We start from the raw sequence: 24,383 nt of genomic DNA on the forward strand, positions 1-24,383 counted from the left end.
GAGGAAAGGGGTGACCAAAACCCACCTCCCACCACCAAGCAGTGCCCCAGCTCAGAGCACTCCCCTTCCCCAGGGCAGAGGTGTGGTGGTGGCCAGGAGGGCACCTCTTGGGGCTGTCCTTTGGTGGTGGTGGTGGTGGGGGGGGGGGCGTTATAGGAAGCTCCTGCCTTTCCCCACACCGCTAAGGGCAGGTGGGCAAGGGTGAACCTGCCCTGCTAGGACCCACCGCTATTTTTCTAATGCAAAAACCGGCGGTGTGGCAAAGCCCCCTTCACCCGGGGAGGGGGGGGGGCGACAGCCACCCCCCGGCGCCCCGGCTTTGACGTGCAGCAGCCCCGATGACTCAAGCCTGCGTCAGGGGCTGCGTGTCCCTTTTTTCTTTATCTCTCTCTTTCTTTTTCTTTTTCTTTCTTTCTTTTTTTTTTTTTTTGGAGGCGAGCAGAGTTGCCCCCCCTCTCCGGTAGCGAAGGGGAGCGGGGCCGGGCCAAGCCGAGCGCGCATCCGCGGAGCGGTGGGCGCGGAAAGCGGCCGCTGGGCGCGCAGGCACCGCCGCTGGGTGCGGAGACCAGGAGCGGCTTTTCGGCGGCTGGGGGGCCGGGGCCGGGGCCGGGGCCGGGGAGGGGGGGTGGTCCGGAGAGCACCGGCTGCCCCTTCACCTTCCCCGCCGGCACCTGGTCAATTTCTTCCCGGGAGCCTGGTCAATTTCTGCCGGGAATTTGCTCCGTTTCTCCTCCCCCCGCCCCGCCCGGAGCCTGGTCGGTTTCTCCCCGCCGCCGGGGAACCCGGAGCCGCCGCCGGAGCGCAGAGGTAAGGCTGCCCCCTCCTGTCGCTCCCCCCCCGCGGTGGTCCCAGCTCCTGGGGGTCTCCTGCCACGCCGGGTCCTGCTTGCTTGGTTTCCCCCCTCCCCTTCTTTCCCCTAACCCTGCTGTCGGGGCCTTTTCCAAGGAGGATGCTCAGGGAGGAGTAGAGCTAAGCCGGGGAGGGGGCTTAGGGGGGTCACCTGAACTCTAGAGGCATCAGGCGTGGCCCTAAGGTAGGTGGCATCGAGGGCTGGGGGTGGGGGGGAGACCTTCAGAGTCAGCAAATGGCTCTGGCCACCCCAGAGAGGCTGGGGGTAACCCCTGGGGGGGGGGGGGGCACTGTCCTGCCAGCTTGGGCTGGCAAGGGGCTCATCTCCTCCGAGCTGCTGCCCAGGGATGATGGAAATGCAGCTTCCAGGTTGACCTTGACAATAACATTGGGAGAGGAGAAAGCACTCGTCTGCAATGAATAATTAATTTCTGGCCCTCGAGGTGTTGGCGTTTTATTTATTTTAATTTTTTTCCTGCCTCTTCCTGAATGTGGGTGGCTGGTTTCTGAGGCAAAAAAATGAGGGTCGGGTTCCTGGTTTTGTGCCATTCACAGTATTTGGTGTGAGGACTCCTTACTCTCTGATGTGCATTTATTGCATTACTGGATGTGCCCGAAGATGTGTATTTCATTCAGACCTGCTCTCAGGTTCGTATCTTAGCCAGGTGCAGATCTGCATTGCTCCAGAAAATTGGGGCTTAGACCCCCTTAGAAATATGGTCCCAACCCTTTGTAAAGGACCTAATTTGTTCTGATTCTTGGATCTTGCTTTGTGTCTGAGGCACCCGAGGTTTGAATTCATCAGGAGCTGATGTAACTATTTCTGGTTCTAGTAGGAAAAAACCCAAAATGCCACAGTAACTGAGCTATTCTCAGGAGGATCCAGAATTTCTTGTGAAACATCTCTCCAGAGGTGTTGTGAATAGGTCAGGGAACCTGGATGGTGGTTTGTCTGTAGTTCAGCTGGTTGGAAGGGGAATACAATTTGGGTCTAATCTTTTTCCTCCAGGATTAACTGGAGACAGCTCCACTGAAATCAATAGGAATAAAAGGTTTTGATTTAAAACTGGAGTGACTCCAATGACACTTTAGGCTTACACAGGGTGAAGAATCTGGAGTTACCCCAGAGCCAAATCAGATGGGAACCACGAGGATCAAATTTGCCCTAGATCAGATGCTGACGTAGACAAATCCAGCCTAAACCATTGCCTCTGGTGAAGACGCTCTGATTTTACCCTATCCTGGGTGGTGCGTGAACTTGTTTGTTTACAAATGACGAAGCTTAATGAACTACAATAAGGGAAGGCAGAATTTGCAGCGGGATTTGGACCCTGCCTATTTGCTGCCTTCTAGGATAAACCTGGCCTACTTTTGGGCTCAGCTGGTAACCGTCAATCAGTGTGGGTGAGCTAAGAGGAAAAAGATCATCTTGTGAGTATAACAGAGCCCTGAAGGGATCATTTGCTGGTTGGTTTTGATACGGTGTCACGTTGTTGCAGCTGATGTGTGTTTTCATGATACTAAATGAGACATGAAAGGAGACCCAATTGGATGAATCAACGGGATCATCCAGCTGTTATGTCTGGCTCATGACCTGTCCGCAGAATTGCCCTTTCTGCACTTCTGAAGGCGTCTTTGGTAACCATTGAAGAAAACAGTCACTACTCTAATATCACAACCTAGCATCGTTTGCACAAATCCAGAGTTAGGGGCTCTGGGGTGGAGCAGGTGCTGTGTAGTGCAGGTGGCTGTGCTAGCCGCACCTCTGCTTGCCTTTAAAGGAGCTGAGGATTATTTATAACATCTGTGCAATCTTGCTGCTGAAAGCCACGCTGGGTAGGTGTAAGACAGAAGCAAAGGCAGGTCTGATTCATCAGTGAATGTGAATTGCTCCTGTGTCACGATGCTAAAGTGGGCCTAGACGTTTGCACGGGAAGGATGCGGCTCCGAGCACCCGGCTCCTCTGGGAGGGAAACGCCTGTCACGCACAACCGAGGCGCTGCAGACACGCGCTGGGGCTTTGAGCCTTGTTTCCAGCGAGGCTCCTTGCGAGTCCCTTGTCCTCAGACACCCCTACGCTCTCCCGTCTGCTCATACCGGCCCTGTCCAAAGTTGGCACCTCTCCGCACGCCCGTGTGTGCTCATACCCCGTGATGTGGGACTGCGTGAGCATCTCAGCTGGTTTGACTGAGTCACCACGTGTCATCTCTGCAGGGTGGTGAGAGCTTGGCACTAATTAGCAGGGGCTGTTTGAAGGAAGGGGAGAAAGGGAACAACCCTAATGAGCCCAGATGGCCAAAACCTTCCCTGTGGAGCTGGAGAGGATGAGCAGGGAGGAGGAAGATCAGATCTGGAGCTCTGAGTCTCTCAGTTTGTAAGCAGGCCTCAGCTCTCAATAGCTTTTAAAATGGATGCGTCTCGGGCCAGCCTTTCTTCGTGCAAGGGGAGGTTGCATGAAGGAGGCTGCAGGAAGGCCCGAGGAGCAGGACTGGGGGAGATCAGAGCTGAAATGTTTCTGAGAGGGGCAAAAGTCTCTTCTGGGGGCTTTGAGGTGTAATTTGGATGCTTCTTGGAGGGTGTCTCCCTTGATTTCTTGCTGCTTGTAGGAGTATGCTGCTGCGGGGCTCTGAATTTCCTCGATGTGATACCTTGCAAAGGATCTGGTCTGCAAACGCAGTCCTTCTTGCAGCCCTGCGCTCAGAAAGGAGCTAGTCCTTGACTGTGGGGGAACGGCACAGGGCCAGGAGCTGATTTTCTCATGATTTGGTGTCTAAGGTGAGATGTGCATCGAGGGCTCTTCCCCTTTGCTGCTTGGCTTTGCAGTGCAGAGGGGGAAGATGGGAGACGCCTGCCTCCTTCCCTCCGCCTCTCCTTTCCCAGGTTCTCCCACCGACTTCCCAGATGACCTTGCATCCGTCCCTTTCTCTCTGCATTTTGCTTTCCCCATCTGCACCGAACAGCCCTGCCCTGGCTGCGAGATCTCCTGCGGAGGTAACTGCGAGCTGATGCTCAGCTCCCCCAGCCCAAGCCAAACAGTGGCCTTTCTCCTCTTGAAAGCCCTCTGTGGCTCTGAACTCCTTGCCCTTCCCTTTCCTTGCTCTGTGACCTTGGGCAAGTCCTCTCCTTTCTGGGGCCTCAGGTTTCCCTCTGTGCCGTGTCGGGAGGGAGCCCATCAGTCGTTTATTGCCTCTGAATCCTGGCTTTGTGGGGAGCAAAGGAAAACCCCTTTGGGAACATTGTCGGCCCTGCGTATCTATGCTTTGAGATCATCCCAGAAAGGCTGCCGGAGAGAGCTGCTTGGGGAAGGGACCAGCAGAGAGGCCCCGTGATTTATATGTTATTCTGAATTCACCAAATTCCATCTCCTTTCCCCCCCCCCCCACCTTAGTTTCTCCAAAGTGGATCCAAACGGGGTATAAACGTAGCATTTGGACATGGGAGCTGCTCTGTCCCTGGGTGAGGAGAAAGCTCCTGCTGTGCTTATCCTCCGGGCCCAGAGTTTGAATCTGCTCCCAGTGGCTGCCCTCTCTAGGGGCTGCTGGAAATCCACGTCTCCTCTCAGCCTGCATCTGCGCTACCAGGCCCAGACCTAGCTGAAAGCTTTGCTGACACATTTCCAGCCTTTATTGCTCCCCAGCCACCTTCCTAAGAAAGCAAGGATGGGCCGAGGCAGGGTACACGGCTCGGAGGCCACCCCATCAGCTGGGCATGGGGGCACTGGGGGCTTGTCACTTGGTGCAAATGGGAGCCTGCCTGCGAGTCCTGCAGAGGAGCAGGGCTTAGGGGACCACGGTCACTTTGCCTAGAGGCCAAGCAGACCAATTACCGAGGCAGCCCAAGGGGACTGTTAAAGTGGGAATCTTATTTAAGGAAATGCCTAGGGAAGCTAAGCAGTGGGAGATGGAGGCGATAACTTATCCCTAGGGAGAAGCCAGTGATGGTTTTGCCAGCATCTCCCCTGTAACACCTGGCAGCATGTTGGGAGATGCTCTCTGGAGGCGTCTCTAGGGATGCTGGCACTGACCCCATGGGAGAGAGGGTGGCTGCGCCGGGGGAAGGACCTGAGCACCCGAGAAAGCAGCGTCAGCGTGGGTTTTACCTGGGAAGTGTGGTGGCATGAAGACACCTCCCTCCCAGGAGCTGAAGTGAGGTTATTACAGGGCACGGGCTCTGAAAGGGTCTAATCTTTCCTCTAAAGAGAGAGAAAAATGCACATTTAAGAAAATTAAGGTCATGGGGGGCTGAGTAAACGAGCCAAATCTCCATCTGTCAGTGACAAGGGTTTGTTCTCTCTATCCAGCTCTGAAAAGCTCCTGGTTGTCAGCTGATCTGACTAGTCTTTCTCTCAGGGTCATTATTATCTTTGGCAGAGCAATTTTTGATTGAATTCCCTTTCAATCAAAAAAATGGATGGAAATACCTTTCTCAGATAGATTTGGAGTGCACTTTCCAATTTGCCTGGGGGGGATTAGGCCTTGGGACTGATGCACTGATGACCCTTCTGTGGTTTTTCCCTGCTCTGCTTCAGTCTGGACCCGTGTCCTGTGAGGAGGGAGGAGGACTCTCCCATGGGGAGGAAGCTTGTCTCTCGGCTCATTCACCCTCTTCCTCCAGTGTCATCTCACTCCAATGCCGTGGGAACCGTAGGCCTAGAAGAGCAGTCGAGCTCTTCTTGTGCTCCCCCAAATCCTTTGGGACTCTTGCTGGCTCCAGCGTCCCCCGCAGGGCTCCTACGTGAGCAGGTCAGCGTCCCATGTCGTGGGGCGCTGAGGTCTGGTGGCTTGGCCAGCAGACCCGAATTCCCTTTAGCTCTATCCCTAACGAGAGGAGAGACGTTGGCACCACGGCCGAGTCCTCCTGAAGGTCTGAGTCACCCTCAGAAAGAGCTTCAGTGTTTGCTGAGCTGCAGGTGTTTCAACGGAGCACCCAAATTCAAGGTCTGCGTTCATCCTGTGCCTGATCCAAAACTGAAGGCAACCCCAGCAATTTCCTGGTTGCTGGATCGGGATCTTTGCTCGCCTCTGTGTCCTGCTCCTTCCAGCCGCTGGCTCGGCGCTGAGGATGCTCCGGCCTCGGGCAGCCGCTTGCAGGTAATTGCTGCTGTCGAGCCGCGAGCTGTTTATGTGAATGGGCCGCTGTTAGGAAATTAAACGTTGCTGGATCGGGCTTGAAAGAATAATTCAAGCGGCTTCTCCGAAGGAGCCTGATCCAGCAAAGTCCGTGGAGCCGGCACGGTTGCCTGGCAACGGATGCAGACTACAGCCGAAAATAGCTTTCCTAATAGGAACAGGAACTGGGCCTGGCAAACGGGGAACTTTCTTCAGGGGTGAAAAAAAAAATAGCGAGGTGAGGACGAGGAAATGTGAGATTTCCTGCTGCCAACGCTTTGCTTCCCTCCCACGCTGTGCCAGTGCCTCGCCGCGCTGCCTGGGGACGGTCGCTGCTGCCTGGCCTGAACCTGCTGCTCTGCAAATATTTGCTGCAGGATTTTGAGCTTTGCTGGGGGTCTAAACTGGATCAAAAGGATGGATATCTGCCCAAAGAAATATATAGCGCTGGGAACAGCTCCGGAAAAACCATGGTAGCATCCTCTTTCTGCTTGCGCTGGGGTAGGGCTCGAGGTGGGACAGGTCCTTGGGCATGGCACCATCTCTCCTGCAGGTGCTGGTAACCTGTTCTGTGCCCCTGGAAAGCAGGGGTGGAGGGGACTTGGGTTGTGTTTTGGGGCAGAAGAGTTTGGACGTGGGCTCAACCCCTGGACCATTGTATTGTGCGCAGCAGCCCACTGGTACGAGTGGGTAGTGCTGGCCCCTTCCCTGGATTGGGCTCCAGGTTAGGTGGAGATGACTACAAATCTGATACAGGGAAGAGAAAAATCCCATGTAGGAGTGACAGGCAGATGCCAGATGGCTCTGACCAGGGGCCTCCAGTATCCCATCACAGGTGTAAGATGCTCTCACCCAAAAGCAGAGAAAAGAAGGAAGCATGACCCTTTGGAAAAGTCATTTTTCCAAGATGTGGGACTTTCCGTGGGTTTCCTGTATCTTCTCTCTAACCGCCGTACCTCCACGGTCCCAGCTGGGGCAGGAACTTCGGGTCTGACCCCCAGCTTGGCAAAGAGGGCAGGGGATGGTGCTTTCTGTTGCTGGGTCAGGGAGGCCAGACCCAGTGGAGCAGATTTCCCTGCTGCCTTACAGCTTTCCAGCCTGGATGACTGGTCAGAGCGCTGCAGGGTCACAGGCATCCTCCGAAACGCTTCCTCTCAGGGCCACTAGCATGGCCGGAGGAGACCTCAAGCCAGGCAGCTGTGACATCAGCATGGCCACTGCACGTGCGTGGAGTCCCAGGTGCGAACATGCAGCTGCACATTTGCAAACGTGCCCGGACGCGAGCCAGCTCGCGGCCCTCTGCCGCCGCACGAACATGCCTCCCCTGTTGCACCCTCCTGCTTGTCACCACGCGGGCAGCCAATCGACGCTCCCTTCTGCCAGTCCAAAAATTAATCTGCTTGTGCCCGTCCCAGCCCCGCGGACACCCAGCACTGCTCCCAGGTGGGTCTGTTTGCTCGTGCACCTGCATCCCCCACCTTGAGCCCTGCTTTTCTTAGCCAAACAGACCGAGATCCCAGTGGTGCGGTAACCAAACCGCGGAGCGATTGCTCTGCTGCTGGAAAGGCCTTTCTCGTTGCAGTTTTAATGAAAAAGGGTTTTGAAAGGAAATGGTGCCATCAGTCTTGCAAACAAGGCAGGCAGCCCCCGCAGTGGGGGCAAACTGGTGTAACTCCCAGGCCACCGCAGGACCGGCACGGCTTTTCCCAGCCAAGGCCAGCCTGTGATGGAGGTGGAGGGGCTGGAACAATTGATGGCTTTGCATCGCCCGTGGCTGTTTTGCAGACGTTATCTGCTGTAAAACTGCCTGGGAAGATTTAGCTACAGGCTTCCAGGCTTTTAAGTCATTCCTGATAACATCCAGGGAAGGCAAGCGAGCGCTGGCATTTGTCACTGTCACCTGAGTGCAACACCGAGCTGGCTCTTGGCTTGCAAGCTGTCCTAGGGCTGGGCTCAGTCTCGGGCTCGGGGAGGCAGATTGCCTTGAGCCGGAGGAAGGTCCCTGCTGTGGGTCCCTGTGGGTCAGGGGAGGCTCTGCTTGACGGCTGATGAACCAGTGGCTTTGCTCCCCCTCGGCACTTAGCATCTTCCCAGAGCAGAATAAGGTCCCCAAAGGCACAGGGATGTTGGAGACTGTTTTTACCCCGGCTCTGCTGGCTCCACCAGCACCAGGACGCCTTGCTGCACCTTGGGGCGAGGTAAAAATCGCTCAGCCTCCCTTGGCTCCTTCCTTTTGCAGGTCCCGCTGATGAAGAGGAGGTGAGGCCTGAGCTGTAGTTACCGCTGGTGCCGTTCCCTTCGGGACACTTGTCTTCTTCCTGCCTCCCCTCCCGGCCCCCTGGGGCTGCGCGGAGCGATCCCGATGCCGAAGAACAGCAAGGTGACGCAGCGGGAGCACAGCAGCGAGCATGTCACCGAGTCGGTGGCCGACCTGCTGGCCCACGAGGAGCCCGTGGACTACAAACGCAGCGTCCTCAACATGACAGGCGAGACCTGGGACAAGCAGAAGGACGTAGAGGACGAGCTGGAGGCGGAGAACCGGCCGGCGTGGAACAGCAAGCTGCAGTACATCCTCGCGCAGATCGGCTACTCCGTGGGGCTGGGCAATGTCTGGCGGTTCCCCTACCTGTGCCAGAAGAACGGAGGAGGTGAGAGACGGGGCAGGGAAGGGCTCGGCCCTTGGGATGGGAGATAGGACCCGATCCTACCCGGCTGCCCACGGGCTGCTCCCGTCGTAGCTGTGATTCGGATCATGGGGCGGGAGGGAGCGAGGGGGGTCATTGGGGCTCTGGCACCCGCATGCTGCCCGCGGGCTCTTATTTTGTCAGCAGCCCCGGCAAAGCATGAGGTCCTGTTAAATCGGGTCACCTTTCCGGGCTGCATCCTCCGATGGAGTAAGCTGGCAAAGAAAGCAATATCGAAACCAGCCCGGGTGATATAGCCGCTCTGTTGGTCCATCTCTCCTGCCAGCTGGTGTCCATCTGTCTGATGGGGGCTCCCTGTCAGTGACGGTGTCCGTTTGTCCGGTTACAAGTTGCTTTTGTGTCTGAGCACCGGCAGGTTGTCTGAGCGGGGAGCAGAGCAGGTTGTCGTGTCTCGGCTTTCACCTGTCCCCGCGTAGGTCCAAGCGGGTATTTTAACAGGGCAGCTGGATGGGGAAATGGGGTGTTTTCAGGGGGTGGCTGAAGGAGGAGATGGGCAGCCAGGACCTGCTGGAAGAGCCTCAGCCGGGGCACCACTTGCCACTGAGTTTGCATCAGAGCAGAGACGCAGGCACCCCCGGGGCCGCCGCTTTCTAAAGGGCGTCCGACAACCTGAGCGGAGGGCGAGATGAATCCAGAGCCGGGAGCAAGAACGTCTGGCTGCAGTTCCCAATTCCTGTTGGGGCAAACCGGAAATTAAGGGGGCGAGAAAGGAAAAGAAAGAGTCCCTGCGTTTCCCTAGTTGCCAAAGCCGTTTGCATTGTGGAGGCCTCCTGCCCCGTCCCCAGATCCTCCTGCCGCCTGACCCATCCTTTCATCTTCTCACTTATAACCCAGGCCAGTTTCTACCCTGTGCAACCTCTGTCAGCCTCCAGGAGCCATCCCGGGGGACCTGGTTTCTTACAGCTGTGCTGAGACCTGACACCACTCATGACACTGGTGAGCGGGCAGGTTGCTTGTCAGTGGTCCAGCTCCAGCCCTCTCCAGCGCAACGCTGCCCTTCGCAGCGCTGGGAGGCAGCTGCTGCAGAGCGGGTATTTGACCAAACCGAGATGGGCCCGGCTTTCCGCCCCTAGGATCCGCTTTGCTTGTTGCCTCTGCCCTGCCTCCTGCTCTCCGCGCTCCTGGCAGCGCATAATCCAGCGTGCCCCCAGCCCGGGGGCTGGGAAGCCCCCAGGGCTCTCAGTAATTAAAATATCGCTGGTGTCATCTTTGCGATGAGTCAGTCTCCCAACCGGACCTGTGCGGTCAAGCGCTTCCCACCCCGGGGGCTGCTCGCACCCCCTGCGCCCCCCACCACTCGGCGCCTCCCCGGCAGCCGATCCCGCTGCGAGCTGGCATGCGTAGCCCTACCTGGGGTCCAAGCGGGGCCGGAGGGCAGGGGGGAAGGTGCAGCGTTTCGTCGCGCTGCGGCTGTGCGCGGGTGCCTCGGCCGCGCCGGCGGGGGCTTGCGGGTCAGCCGGGGCGCGCGGGAGGTGGGTGGCAGCACCCGCGGGGCTGCGCGGCTCGCCGCTTGCGCCGGTGCACGTGGCGGCTGGGCTGTCCGCGTGGGCCGACGGAGGTTGGAGGCAGAGCCTGGGTGAAACTCGGGGCTGGGGTAAATCGATACGGCGCTGCCGGCTGTTGAAGATCTGCCCCGTCGCAGCCCAGCTCCGGCCTGCGCCGTCCGAGCAGGTCTTCTGGTTAAAGGAGATCGGGAGCCGGCGCGGAGCATGAGGTTAGAAACGCCAAGTCCTGGATCCCTGGTGAGCGCTTAACCCATCTGAGCCTCAGTTTCCCCTTTGGCAGCACAGGGAACAAATAACTGCCATTTGTGTGATGAATGAAACTTTCTCAGCTTAGACTGAGGGTCTCCCTCCTGCAACCTTCCCCAGCCACCCCGACTCCTCACCTGTGTGCACGTGGGACGGAGGGACCTAAGACGATGGCGGTCCTGCACCCTTGTTGGGTTTTACAGGAGGGCTGGCTCACGTTCCCCTGCCGGGACGAAACCCCGTGTGCCGGTGGCTAGCAGAGGCAGGGCTGCGTTTGCTGTCTGTGCGGGGGGAGCCTTAAGCGGCTGGTTTTAGGCTGCGTGCGGTGCGGGGATGGTATGTGTTGCGGGCCGCAGCAGCCGTGAGACCCGCTGCAGCGGGGCGGCCGGGTGTGCTGGGTTTAACCTGGCAGGTTGGCCGCGTCCTGCGGTGCGGTGGAGAGGTGCCCAGCAGGACAGGTACCCGGACAAGCAGCAGGTTTTAGGAACTCCTTGCTGTTGTGTAGCATCTTCCCGCAGCAGATCTCGGAGGCTTTACAAGCTGCCTCCACCACTGCCCTCATTTTACAGATGGGGAAACTGAGGCACAGAGCTAGCAACTGGCTTGACCAGCAAGTTGCGGAGCTTTTCTGCACTCCACACCAGTCTCCTCTCTCCTTTTTGGCCATGTGGCGTGGTCTGCTCCGTTCCCTGGGGCAGACACTGTTGTTTTGCCCTCTCCTCCTACCACATTTAACCCTCTCGGTCCCTGGCTGGTGTTCCCAGGTGCCTCTGTCATGCAGCCAGATCCAACCAAGACCAATATGCACCATCAAGGGCTTGAAGATAAGCACGGGCTTGAGCGTGGGGCTGCTGAGCAGACTAGTTCCCACTGGGCCACCAGTGCAAGGGTGGTAGCAGGCGGACGGGCCCCTTTTGGGCATGCTGAGCAGCCCCGGGGCAGGTGGGCGGCTGCTGTTTTCTCTCCCTTCCTAGTCCCCGAGGGCTGCGTCCGCTGGAGAGAGCGGCCGCGTGTCGGCAGCGAGCTGGGCTGTAGCCTAATCGCCGGGACTCGGTGTGCTCCGTGCTGGCTGGCAGCGCTGCCTGCCGCGCGTGATGCCACCGGTGCCCATCTCGCCAGAGAGCGTCGGGGGGAAAATCTTCGGTGTCACAGAAGGGGGAGGAAATTTGCACCTGCAGATCTGTATCTGCCTCATGCTCCCGCTTGTCCGTCCGTCCGGAGGTGGAGATACCGGATGAGGTGCGGGAGCGAGGGGCAGGAGCAGAGATGCCCAGGAGGGAGCCACAGGTCGTGCTGTGGGACAGAGGGTGGCTGCTGTCCCCGGCGCATAAATCCACGGCGAACAGGCTCTGATGCATCCCTTTGAAATGCCCGTGGCCCCGCAGACGGCTGGGAATAAGCCATGTGCTCCAGACCCCGTGTCTCAGCCCCCGCCTCGCAGCGGGCTGGAGTAATTCATCAGCCGGGCGCTGCAGCGTGAGTCATCGCATCCTTTATGGTCGTTTGGTTATGCTTCCCGAACTGCTAATTTCTCTCCGACCTCCTCAATTAGGCAGAGATTAATCACGTTTCTATTCTGAGCGATTTCTCCACAGCGAGGTTCCCATTTAGGCCCTCCCGGGCATCCTTCCTGCTGGTGGGTGCCGGGTGGCCGTGGGGGTGCGTGTCTCCACGCCAGCGGTTCAGCGGTGCCCGGGTGTTTGGATGCCCGTGTGTGCATGCAGGTACCGGTCCGACCAGGCAGACTTGTGCCTGTCCTCGCGTCCGAGACCGCCGGGACCGTGTGTCCGTGCACACGCGCTTGCTTAGGGAAGCATCTCCTTGCGTGGGCAGCAATGCGCGCATGCAGACGCTTGTGCGTGTGTATCTTCATGTGCTCGCGTGTTTGGGTGTATCAGTGTGCGGGTGTTGATTCCCCGCCCCAGCGTGAATGAACAGGAGCTGATGAACCAGCCAGAGCCTGTCCGGCTGTGTCCTCCCCGTCCGTCTGTCCTTGGCTGCGAACGCAGGCAGGGCTGGGGGCTGTGACGAGCCTTCTCTCCCCCGGCAGGCGCCTACCTGGTCCCGTACCTGGTCCTGCTCATCATCATCGGCCTCCCCCTGTTCTTCCTGGAGCTGGCAGTGGGGCAGCGGATCCGCCGGGGCAGCATCGGCGTCTGGAATTACATCTGCCCCCGCTTGGGGGGCATCGGATACGCCAGCTGTCTCGTGAGTGTGCCCATGAGCCCCCCTCCGGCCCGGTTTGCCCAGCTCCGCCAGTGGGTCTGGGGCTGGTTTGGTGAATGATCCCATCCCTGGATCCCAGCAGCCCTATACCCTCAGGGTCCCGGCCCGGTGGGAGGTATTTTAGGGACCGTGCTGCTGCCTCGTGGCTAAATATTGTCTCCTCCTTTCTCTCCCCAGGTGTGTTTTTTTGTTGGTCTCTATTACAACGTCATCATTGGCTGGAGCATCTTTTACTTCTTTAAGTCCTTCCAGTACCCTCTTCCCTGGAGCGAGTGCCCCATCGTGAAAAATGGCACGGTGGCCGGTGAGGGATTGCTGCTCGCCTGGGGACAGCGGCTACGCGGCAGCCGTGAGGGGGCAGTTCCTGGGGGAGGTGGGCTGCGGGCCACCGGGCTCCCCGGCATCGGTGGCTATTGTGGGGACACTGGTGGTTGGGGTGTTTCAAAGGGATGTGGGATGGGTGGGACGTGGGTCCTCTCGAGACTATTGGAAATAGCTTTATAGGTGTTATTTGATAGCCAGGTATTAAAAAATGTGATTTTTCTGGTAGACCTTAGACACTATCCCTTGGAGCAGAGCATTTCTGGGGCGTCAGTGCCTCCCTCATGGCCGAAGGGAGCCCAGGCATCTAGGTTAAGTGGAGATATTTCCCTCGGGACAAATGAACCCTGTTTCACTGGCAGCTCGAGGTCTTTCTCCTCTGTTGGGGTGTGATGCCAGTTTTGGGGTCCAGGTCTGGGGTCTCCAGGATGCTGGGATCCAACTGATGACTGCAGAGGGAGGCAGCAAGAGCCAGGAAGAACCATGCCAGGGCTCGCCTGGCTGCTTCCTTAGTACCTGACTGAGACTCCAGTGGAGCTAAGAGTGTGTTTAATAGCATCTGAGCACCTCCTTGGGACACTGGGAGACTTTATGGTGAATGCAAATGTACCTCCCTGTGTTTAACATCTTATTTTCACGTTGTCAAGTGAAAATAACTTGACAACTTGTCCTGTCTGTTCTTTTTCCTACTAAAAATGAACCATGGTCCTGTCCCCAAGTTCCCAGCGGTACCTACCTTCCCCAGCTGCTCCAGCAGGTCTTTGATGTTAGCTGATGTTAGTCCTTGGATGACTATTCCCCAAACCCCTCATGCTTTCATGCCTCTGGTTGCTTGCAGTTGTGGAGGCCGAATGCGAGAGGAGCTCGGCCACCACCTATTTCTGGTACCGGGAGACCCTGGACATCTCTAACTCCATCTCGGAGAGCGGGGGCCTCAACTGGAAGATGACCTTGTGCCTGCTGGTGGCCTGGAGCCTTGTTGGCTTGGCTATGATCAAAGGCATCCAGTCCTCAGGGAAGGTGGGTATCGCTGCCAAGCTGAGCCCGGCTGGGATCCATCCCTGATGCTGGGCTCTGCCTGCAGTGTCAAGGCAGAAGCCGCCTCCGTGGCCCGTGCTCTCTTGCCCTGCTCTGAGGGGGCCGTGGGACGGCTGCCCAGCTGACACCAACAGCAATGGCCCAGGGCTGAGCCACATCAGAAGAGCCAAATAACCTGGCCAGGCCCCTGTTTTGGGATCCCACCTGCTCAGCACAGCCTATATGTCAGTATGGGCTCTGGAGGGAGGCAAGGGGAACGTACTGTGGTCTCTGTGGGCAAATCCCATGCCATTCCCCTGACGTATACTGTCCAGATGCACCTTCTCAACAGCGCAGATGTCATCTGCTGAAAGGGATTTGAGGGCCCTGAATCAGTCCGCAGCTCAGTTCCCTGTGGATCCCAACAGCAGCTTTGCTCGTAGGATGCAGTGGTGAGATCTGCACCCTCCTTTGTGGTGGGAGCGCTGGGGCTGTGAGCGCAAGACGCAGGGCAGGAGGAATGAAGGGCTTTGGGTAAGGGATGCCGTTAACTTTCAGAGGCTGTGAACATTTTGAGCAAGACTGTGTAAGCAGCAGGGTCAGACGTGGAAGGGTAACTGCTCCCCCAGACGCTCAATCACCTCCCATCTCCAGATGTGCTCTGCAGAGCATCTGGCCCGCTGGCAGATAGCGCAGGGTGGCAAGTCCACAGCCCACTATCCCCACGGCCCTGAGACAAGGGACAACAGGTCTTTCCTGGCCAGGTTCAAGCCTCTTTCACCTCTGCTCACTGGAAATGTGCCCCATACCAGGAACCAGCTGGGGCTTCCCCTGGCAGATGCTGGGGAAGTGAGGGAGGTGGGGTGCAGAGCTACCTGTCCCTAGGCAGCAGCAGTTTGCAGTGCAGGGATTTTCTGAGACCACGCTGGTGTTTCTGCATTTAAGAGCCCTGATTCTTTTCCTCTCCTAAGTGTGTCCATTCATTTTGCAATTCTGAGTGAGCTTTAGCTTTTGTAGCATCCTGCACTGAGGAGTCCCACAGCTAAACCCTGTGTTGCACGAAGAACAGACCTCTTATTCGGGAGGATAACAACTGCCTGCAGCCCAGCGCTTAGGGATACCAAGGGCTGAGTAAAGGGCAATGCAGCAGCATCATGGCCCCTCCGGGTGGTAAAAGATACTGGCTTTGAACCATGTTCCCCTTCTCACCCCTGTGGGGTTTGGCCCTTGGCTTAGGGAACGGAGCGCAGATGGCTGAGCACGGGAGGAGGTAAATGGGATCGAGTCCACATCATGTCCTTTTTGCCCTAGGTCATGTATTTCAGCTCGCTCTTCCCCTACGTGGTGCTGGTTTGCTTCCTGGTCCGGGGCCTTCTGCTGCGAGGGGCAGTGGACGGGATCACGCACATGTTCACGCCCAAGGTAAGGGCTACTGAGCCCAGCAGGCTCCAAGGAGGTTTCCCTCCTGGCTGGCTGCACGAGCTTGCTTTGCAGGGTGCAGTTTCCCCCGTGGTTGCAGTCACCTCTTCCACGTAATGCACCTTCGCATCCCTCTGCCCAGACTGTCACAAGCTCTCACGTAAAACAAATCTGCTCCGGGCCATGCTGCCACTCATGTACACGCAGCAACCCGCAAGGGCTTCCTGCCCCTAAAAATCAGAGCATCAGCCCCGAACCTCCCCGTCAGTCCTGAGGAGTCAGGCAGGAGGTGCTGTTGGCCCCCCTAAATACAGGTGCAGCCAGGACAGACAAGAGGATTGGGAACTTGCCAGCCTTGGTGCAGCTTTGAGCCTGTTATCTCTGGGTGCCCAGACCCTGGGGCAGAGGAGAGGGGGTGCCCTAGAGGGTGTGCCCTATGTACTCCATAGGAAGATACTGGCTAGCAGAGAAACCTCTGCTGGTGTTGTGTATCCATTAATTAACCAGCTAATTAATTAATTAAGCAGAGATGTAGATGAATCAGCTCAGCTGGCGAAGCTGTTACAAGATATTAATTATGATCTCTTGATGAACAATGCTTGGAGGCCTCCAGTCTGCAGCTCTGGCTCACAGAAGAGGGGTGTATTTCAGGGGATGGGGGGGGGGGGGAGTTAAACAAACCTACAAGCTGAGACATTTAATTTCAAATGCTCCAGGCGCTCTGGAGGCAGCCAGTGGCTGGGGGGAAGCAGATACTGATTGCATTGTGTAGGCCTCCTGGGGAGGCAAACAGGGATGCCAGTTCCTCAGGACAGCCGGGCTGCAGGGCTTTGCACTAGGAGATCAGGCACCCAGATCAGGCTGTGGGGCAGAGGGAGGGAGCCGGAGCAGCAAGAGACATGGCTGGACCAATTGATCTTTGCCTGCCTTTCCCAGTGCCTCGGTTTCGCCTCCATTAGAGAGGACCTCTGAGTACTCAAAAGTGCTGGGCAATACAAGACCCTGATCAAGGTGGACCAAAGCATCCTCATGGCTGCTCTGAAACCAGCCCATGTTGTAGGCACAATGGCCTTTTAATTTAGCTCTGCCTTTGTCAGGATGAGTTGCAGGGGGCCAAGTTGTCTAATCTTCCTCTTCTGTTTCCCCTCCAAGCTGGACAAGATGCTCGATCCTCAGGTGTGGCGGGAGGCAGCTACACAGGTTTTCTTTGCCTTGGGCCTCGGTTTTGGGGGGGTCATCGCCTTCTCCAGTTACAACAAGCAAGACAACAACTGCCACTTTGACGCAACGCTTGTCTCCTTCATCAACTTCTTCACCTCTGTCCTGGCCACCCTGGTTGTGTTTGCTGTGCTGGGCTTCAAGGCCAACATCATGAATGAGAAATGCGTGGTGGAGTAGGTGGATTTCCTTTCTCTCTCTGGGGTGGGGAAGCCCTGGCTCTTGCTGGTTGTGCTGGGTCTGCCTGACTCTCATCCATGTGCTGGAGATGATGGAGTAAGTATCCTAAGGCTGGGTGATACTGTGTTTTGGTAGACTCAAATTCCTGATGATCAAGACCTGGCATTTCAAAGATGCTGTAGCCCACTGTAGCTGAGGGCACATTTCTTCTGGCTCCAGGAGAGAATCAGGCATTCAGCTCCTCCAATGTAAAATCCAGCTCCAAGGTGAGCCGTTAGTCTGCGAATTGTGGGTGAATCTAACATGTCTGGTCACATCATCTGGGTTTCCCACAGTTTCCACTCATCTCAAGGTCCCCTGGTCTGTAAGGTTAAGGAGCAGCTGTGCTGTACTTCAGAAGCAGCTGGATGAAGGTGTATTTGTGCATCAAGAATTATCTTTAGACAGAGTGAGCTGTGTCCGTAAAAATCCTGATCATGCATTGTGGAATCCCAGAACTGAGGAGACACTGCAGCAGTGTGCAGCAGAGCAGGGCTGAGGGGGAAGTAGAGACCACGTTCTCCGGTGGATGCCTGGCTGCACCCTCTGTCATGTGGCCCAATGCAACTTATTCTTTGGGAAATTGCAAAGGGTTTGGATGGCACATGCTGACTGGGGCCTGGGTGACCCAGGAAGGCTCTGCCTGCCTGGTCCGAAGAGCTTGCATGGTCAAGCCATGTCCTCCACCCTGGGAGGAAGGGGACTTCTCTGAGTGACCGGACTTTGCTCTCCTTTAGGAATGCTGAGAGGATCTTGGGGTATCTGAACACCAATGTGCTGAGCCATGACCTCATCCCACCCCATGTGAACTTCTCCCACCTCACGGCCAAGGACTACAATGAGATGTACAGGGTGATCATGACAGTGAAGGAGGGGCACTTCAAAGAACTGGGCTTGGATGCCTGCCTGCTGGAGGATGAACTCAACAAGGTACCTAGCAGCATTCCTAGTAGGATAAGAAGGTCACCTTGCCCATTGCCTCTCCCTGGTAGGATCTGTCTATTCATGTTGCTCCTGACATGTGGATCTGGAAAAAATATCCCCTTTCTCCAGGAATGGGGGTTCCCTGCCCCCATGATCTTCCCCAGTGCACAGTGGTCCTTACCGGGGTGGGGGAAAAGGTCTGCTCATAGCAAGTATAGCAGAAATCTAAGGTCACCTCTGTCTCCAGGCTGGGGTTCCAGACTATATTTTTCTTCCCCAATGAGTGATTCAGCACGATGGGAGAAACCTGAGGCATGAGGTTACAGGTTTGGCATACCAAACTGTGTCCCTGACGTGGTTCTCTCCTCCTTTTGGTCCTCCCTCTCCCTGGACAGTCGGTGCAAGGAACTGGCTTGGCCTTCATTGCCTTCACAGAAGCCATGACTCACTTTCCAGCTTCGCCATTTTGGTCTGTCATGTTCTTCCTGATGCTAATAAACCTGGGTCTGGGGAGCATGATTGGGACCATGTCAGGCATCACGACACCCATCATCGACACCTTCAAAGTGCGGAAGGAAGTGTTCACAGGTGAGGTTTTTTTCTCCTGCATTCTCTTGGGGAGGGGTTGGAGGGTCCCCGTTGCCCTGGGGAGTCTCTCCAGAAGAGCTTGGACATGATGGATGTGAACTGGGCCCTGGAGGGGCCTGACCAAACAGCTAAAGGAGGGAATGGACCGTGTGACGGAGCCCTTGATTTCCCTTGCGTTGCTCTGCTGACCATGCCCCTTTGCTCTCTGCAGTTGGCTGCTGCATCTTTGCCTTCTTGGTGGGCCTGATCTTTGTGCAACGCTCTGGGAATTACTTTGTCACCATGTTCGATGATTACTCGGCCACACTGCCTCTCACTGTTGTGGTGATCCTGGAGAACATCGCTGTGGCCTGGATTTATGGCACCAAGAAGTAAGGCATTTGCCCAACAACAAGAATAACTGTGACTCCCGACTAAAACCCTTCCTTTCAGCTCTTTCCCATAATATGTTTTCCCTAGGAGGCCAGCTCTGAGGGAGCAAATGCCCCAGATGCGGTTACCTCATAGAAGCAGTAACTGGCTAAGCAGCAGTAACTCAGTTCACCTTGATCCTCTGCCCTGCCTTAGGTGTAACCTAGTCCCAGGAGAAAATCCTTCCAGAGGGCATCTAGTATTAGTTGTGGTGCTGTGTTATTTGTCATTACCCTTTTGCTTGAGGCTTCAGGGTGAGTCTGGAAGGGGGGGCCTTGCACCCGTTCTTGTTGGCCAGACCCTGGCCAGAGCAAGATGCTCAGGTGGCCTTTTCCTGAGGAGGTTCCTACAGGCACAAGGGACACTGAGACGCTTGCTTGGACTGACCGCGCTCTTCTTCAGGCCCTGCACTGGGCATAGTTCACAACAGAGGCTGCTGGGAGTAGGCTTCTCATTTGAAGGTGGGGAATAGCACAGCTCTGTCTCTTTCTCTTGGCAGGTTCATGCAGGAGCTGACAGAAATGCTGGGCTTCCGGCCATATCAGTTCTACTACTACACCTGGAAGTACGTCTCTCCCATCTGCATGGCTGTGCTCATGACTGCCAGCATCATCCAGCTGGGGGTCAGCCCACCAGGCTACAGCGCATGGATCAGAGAGGAGGTGAGCACTGCTCCCTTCCCAGGATTCACCTTCACCCCAGGCCCAGACTGAGTAGTGGGTAGCTGAGAGCTATAGAGCATCCTGCTCTCCCCCAGCTCTGCTCTTTTCTCCTCCTGCTGGGAGACAACCTGGCTGTGGCTGTTCATCCGCTGCAGGCAAAGGTCAGATTTGCCTGCACTGCCCAGAAGTCCCAAGCCAGCTCTGACCATGGGCCAAAGTGTGAGCTAGGGATTTGTTTTGCATATGGTCAGTCCTTGTCTGATGAAACATCTGACAGAGTAAGGATCTGGAGAGCAACTGCATTGAAGAATCTTACAGCTTGGTGTCAGGGTGGAGGTGGTGCTCTTGTGGAGAGCCCTTAGCTTCTCCAGTGGACAGAAACTGGTCTTCTGTGTTCCCTCCCCACCATCTCTAAAGATCTGATTTACCCATTTTCTCTTTGTATCAAGTGCATGATTAGCATGAAGTAGGAGGTTCAGGGACAGCCGGAGTTTGCTGAGTGTAGGCGGTAAAAGACTACACTGCACTCCCTAGCCCTCCCTTCCTCCTTTTTTGACTGAAATATTTGCAAAAGCAAATGTACTGTTGGGACACCAAATCCCAACACTCCTCCTGCACTTCTCTGAAGCAGTGAGACCTACTTAGGAGACTCACTGTCCTGCGGTGAGGAGTTCCACAGCTTAATTACACGCTGAGTGCAAGACTGCGTCCCTTTCCTTGTCCTGAATTCACCTTCTGATAGCTTCGTGTGACACCCCTGAAGAAGAAGTCTGGAAAGAGGCAGTAGGAACTGCCTAGCGCTTAGGAGATCTTGTATCTGGTGTACACCACTTTGGTCTTTGCTCTGGTAACCCCTTTCAGTGGCTCTGAAATGCGAGAGGGGGCTGAAGCTCAGCTCTGTGCCTGGGTGAGAGTGTAGATGATGGAGGAGAAACTGACATCTCTAATGTTCCTCTAATGACACTAATATCCATCTCTTCCAGGCTGCAGAAAAGTTCCTTTTTTACCCAACCTGGGCCATGGCTATTCTCATCTCTCTGATCATCCTGGCATCCCTTCCTCTGCCTCTGGTCTTCATCCTCCGTCAGTTCCACCTTGTGTCAGACGGCTCCAACGCCCTCTCTGTCACCTACAAGAAGGGCCGGATGATGAAGGACATCTCCAATTTGGAAGACAATGACGAGACCCGCTTCATCTTGAGCAAAGTGCCCAGCGAGACCCCGTCCCCCATGCCCACGCACCGTTCCTACCTGGGTCCTGGCAGCAACTCCCCCATGGAAATGAGCAATGCCCCGAACGGACGATATGGGAGTGGGTATTTACTGGCCAGCACCCCTGAATCTGAACTGTGATGGCTGCCTGCCTGCCACCCCCACCGGGAGAGAAGGTCACTGGGGAGTGGATCCTAGCTGTCCAGGCAACAGGAAAATTAATTAATAAAGAAAACAACAAAGAAGAAACCCCTCTTAGAATCAAAAGCAGCCATTTCCAAGATGACATCAGGAAGAAGGGATTGCGGGAGGGGCAGGACTCTCCTACGACAACCTTCGCCTGAAAGGCAGGACCCCTCATAGCTTGCCTGTGGGGAAGGGAGGAGGAACAAGAGGTGCTGCAATATCTTTGAGGGTTGTTCTCATGCAGCTTAAAGCTGAAGCAAAGAATCTCACTTTCTGAGCAGCTGATGGTTGGAAAAAGGACCCAGAGTAAGGTGGAAAGCCAGCCATGCTTCCTCCTGTAACCCAGAGCTCTTCCCTCTGTTTTCCTTTAGCTGGGAGAAGTCATGGCCTTATTCCAACGAGCACAATTAACCATTGATGTTCATAGCACAAAAGGGTGCTGTTGTTGTCACCATTGTTGTTGTATTTCCTGTAGTTTTTATAGCTGTGAACACACCCAAATAACCCCAAATTTTGACCAGGGTTGCCAGGGAGCAGTGCTGGGTTGGCTGAGTTGTTGCAAGGTGTGGGATTGCTGATGATCCTTGCTATCTGTTTTGTTACCACCAGCACAGAGACAGTGTCTGTGAGTTGTTCTGAGGCACGGGGATCGCCCCCTCCATGTGAAGATGTGGCTAGCACACTCCTTGGTTAGGCAGTGTTATCATGCTGAGTGGCAGAGGGACCTCTGAAGTGAGTGTGATTTTTTTTTTTTTTTTTTTTGTTGGGATGTGTGAGTGCGTGCAGGATCTAGGCAAGGTTACTCTAATGGGGATCAGGGGCAATCTCCTGGAATTACTCCTGACATATGAGATGCTCTGTTGAATCCAAATCCCTGGCCTGGTGAATCGTCTCGTCTTGCTCTTTCCTCAGATGTCCTGGAGGGACAAGCAGAGAGGCTGTGGGGCATACAGTGCAACCACAATCCTGGTTTAGCTCTCAGGAAACCATCCCTGACTTACCTCCTTTGCAGCCACCAACTGAGGTGAGCTGGGTAGTGATTATCGCTGGACAGGCATCTTCATTTATCATGGTTTCAAGCCAGGGTCTGCATTGCCTCCTGTTGCACCTCTGTAGGGACTCACCAGCCCTGCTGGGGATATCCAGCTCTTGGGGGTAGCAGAGGCAGGACATGTCTTCTGAGCACCAATTATTTTGGGGTCAGTGCCAGGTCCTCATGCCCCTGCTAGCACTTGATCCTGGCTGGTGAGGCCATGTTGCATAGCTGGGCTCTGTCATGCCCATTTGTGTTATCTGGGGACCAGACTGCCGAGACATTATGTTGTTTCTTCCCAGGCTCTCTAGAAAGGGTTGGGCTCTCCCAGGTCGGAGAGGGTCTCTCCTGCTGGGACTGAGGGTCGTTTCCTTGAATCCTACACCTAGCCAAGCGTTTCTGTCAAGGGTACCAGTATTATATGTCCTTTTTCTTCTTTCCCCTTGGGGACAGAGGAGCAGTTGCCTGCTTGAGCCCTCTCTCCTTCTAAGCACATTGCTAAGGTCTCAAATTGCTAAGGTCTCAAGGGTGCTCCTTAACCTCGGTCCTACTGTGCTTAGGGCACATGTGATGGTTGGTTTCAAGCCAGTTTGAAGGCCAAGTTCACGGGTGCTTGCCCACGATCCCTTCTGTCATCCTTTGCTTCCTTATCAGTGGGTTTTCTCCCCCGCTCAGTTCTCCTTTTGGCTGGGAAGCAAAGGCAGAAAGTATCCCGTCCGTTTTCCACATCCTTGACTTCTCTTAGCATCGCTGGGGCAGGAGGTCCCTCACAATGAAGTTTCTCTTGTGGGTTGTGATCCTTTATTTATAATGCTTCTCCTTTCTATCAGGGGTTCATCTGGGGGCCTCGGAGCTCTTTGTAGACAATTAACTTGAGCCTTTTGTTAGCCATTTTACTGGGGGTGGGGTGAGGGGGGGAAACAGAGGCTAGGACTGAACTGGGGTAGCTCAGTCTTCACTGACAGCTCAGAGGAGCACCAGCCCTGTGTGGTCAGGACCAGGCATGCTCTCTTCTCTCTCCTCCAGCCAGTCTCCCCTTCACCATCCTCTCTGCTGCCAGTTCAGTTTTCCTCTCCTTCCCCTGCCTCAGCAGAGGGATATACAAATTGTCCCACTGGATCATCTCAAAAAGGGAGAAGCACAAAGACCATGCTGTTCCCCCTGTCGCTAGGCGAAGATGTTCCTTCCGATCTCTCTTATTTCTCCCTCTGTCTCTCTGCCTTTCCTCCACCTGGCCAGCAAATCGTTGCACCTACATCACCTTCCCGATCTCCCCGTGGCTGTAAGTTAGATCAGCGCCGCTGAGCCCAGGGGCCAGATTCCCACCATAGCTCCCATGGAGTTAATGGAGCAGGACACCTCCAGGAGTCAAATCGTGCAATCCTACCCACTTTGGTGATGTGACTCCCCTTGAACCCTGGGGGGAAGGATCTGGCCCTCCATCTCTCCCATTACAATTCCCAAACCAGCCAGGGAGGCAGTTGCTTTCCTTCCCTCTTCTTGCAGTGTCAATAAGAGGCAAAGTCAATAAGAAGATAACAAAAAGCTATATTATATATATATATATATATTTAAAAGATTTACACAAAGAGAGGAGATGGAATAATATCCTAGAGATTCTCTATTTCTATTGTATATTTATTCTGTAAATGTCACTGTAAATGCTGTTAAATGACAAAACATATTCCAAAGTGGCCCGTGACTTAACTTTCATTCTCAGTGCTGTACAGATCAATTTTCATTGTATATCAGACATGTTTTTACCTTTTTATTTCTTGTGTGTGGTGGGTGGCCGTCCCCCCACCCCAGCCCCAGGGGGTCCAGCCGTCTGGGCGACCCAGCAGAGAGGAGGGGTGGGGGACGCGTGTCTTTTAATCCGTGGCAGTACTGTATTTCTTCGTGGCATTCGCTCGGTGTTGGGCACGGGGGTCCGGGGCGGGGGGGGGGGGTAAGTTTTAGGTGATAGCGTGTTCGTTCGTAGCCGCCGTGTGTGGGGGGGGTGTGTGCGGATGCGTTTTGTTAGGGTTCACTTCTCACCGTGCTCGGTCACTTTTGGAGCCTGCGCTGGGGGTTTCTCCCGCTCGCTGGGGCAGGCTCTTTTCGGATGCACCTTCCCGCAGTTCCTGCGGCTGCTCTTTCCCTGGCGGGGCCGTGGACCAGGCTGGCCCACGGCACCTTTTTTAGCCTTGGTGATCTTTTATTTTTTTATTTTTTTCCCCCGCAGAGGCACAGGGAACAGCTGCTAGTTATGAGCACAAGCACTTTCCGGTTTTCCTCCTGGGTGGTGGAGAAGGAAGGGGGGAATCGCTGCTGATATTCCTGCCCTCTCCTCTCAGCTTCGGTTCCCAGCCTGCAGGGAGATGGCATCCCTGGCTCGGGGCATCCCTCTGTCTCTCCATCGCTCCAGGACAGCCCCTGCCTCTCCTCCTGTCCCCCACCCCGAGCCTGGGTCCCACTGGCAGAAACGGGGAGCGGGTGGCAGAGCAGGGTGGCCTCGGTGGCCAGGATGGCCCTCGGTACGGGGGACAGCACCGC

The 24,383-nt window shown here is 55.7% G+C and overlaps 1 protein-coding gene across 1 annotated transcript; it reads left to right on the top strand.

Moving 5' to 3' along the window:
• The first annotated feature begins 604 nt into the window (after positions 1–604).
• On the top strand, positions 605–23,619 carry SLC6A17 (solute carrier family 6 member 17). Its single transcript, XM_068918326.1, has 12 exons — positions 605–807; positions 8,197–8,605; positions 12,464–12,621; positions 12,817–12,943; positions 13,799–13,980; positions 15,289–15,399; positions 16,549–16,790; positions 17,571–17,763; positions 18,153–18,345; positions 18,557–18,716; positions 19,256–19,418; positions 20,402–23,619. The coding sequence occupies exons 2-12, from the start codon at positions 8,320–8,322 to the stop codon at positions 20,768–20,770; spliced, it is 2,184 nt and encodes a 727-aa protein (XP_068774427.1). The 5' UTR covers positions 605–807; positions 8,197–8,319; the 3' UTR covers positions 20,771–23,619.
• Positions 23,620–24,383: the final 764 nt, after the last annotated feature.

Source organism: Struthio camelus, chromosome 24 (assembly GCF_040807025.1).
Source record: "Struthio camelus isolate bStrCam1 chromosome 24, bStrCam1.hap1, whole genome shotgun sequence".
NCBI classification, from domain to species: domain Eukaryota; kingdom Metazoa; phylum Chordata; class Aves; order Struthioniformes; family Struthionidae; genus Struthio; species Struthio camelus.

Excerpts from the sequence above, each read along its gene's own strand:
- SLC6A17 (XM_068918326.1), top strand. The coding sequence starts at position 8,320 with ATGCCGAAGAACAGCAAGGTGACGCAGCGGGAGCACAGCAGCGAGCAT. Across the intron at positions 12,622-12,816 it reads TCGGATACGCCAGCTGTCTC|GTGTGTTTTTTTGTTGGTCT; the intron begins GTGAGTGTGCCC and ends TTCTCTCCCCAG. Across the intron at positions 18,717-19,255 it reads TGGATTTATGGCACCAAGAA|GTTCATGCAGGAGCTGACAG; the intron begins GTAAGGCATTTG and ends TTCTCTTGGCAG.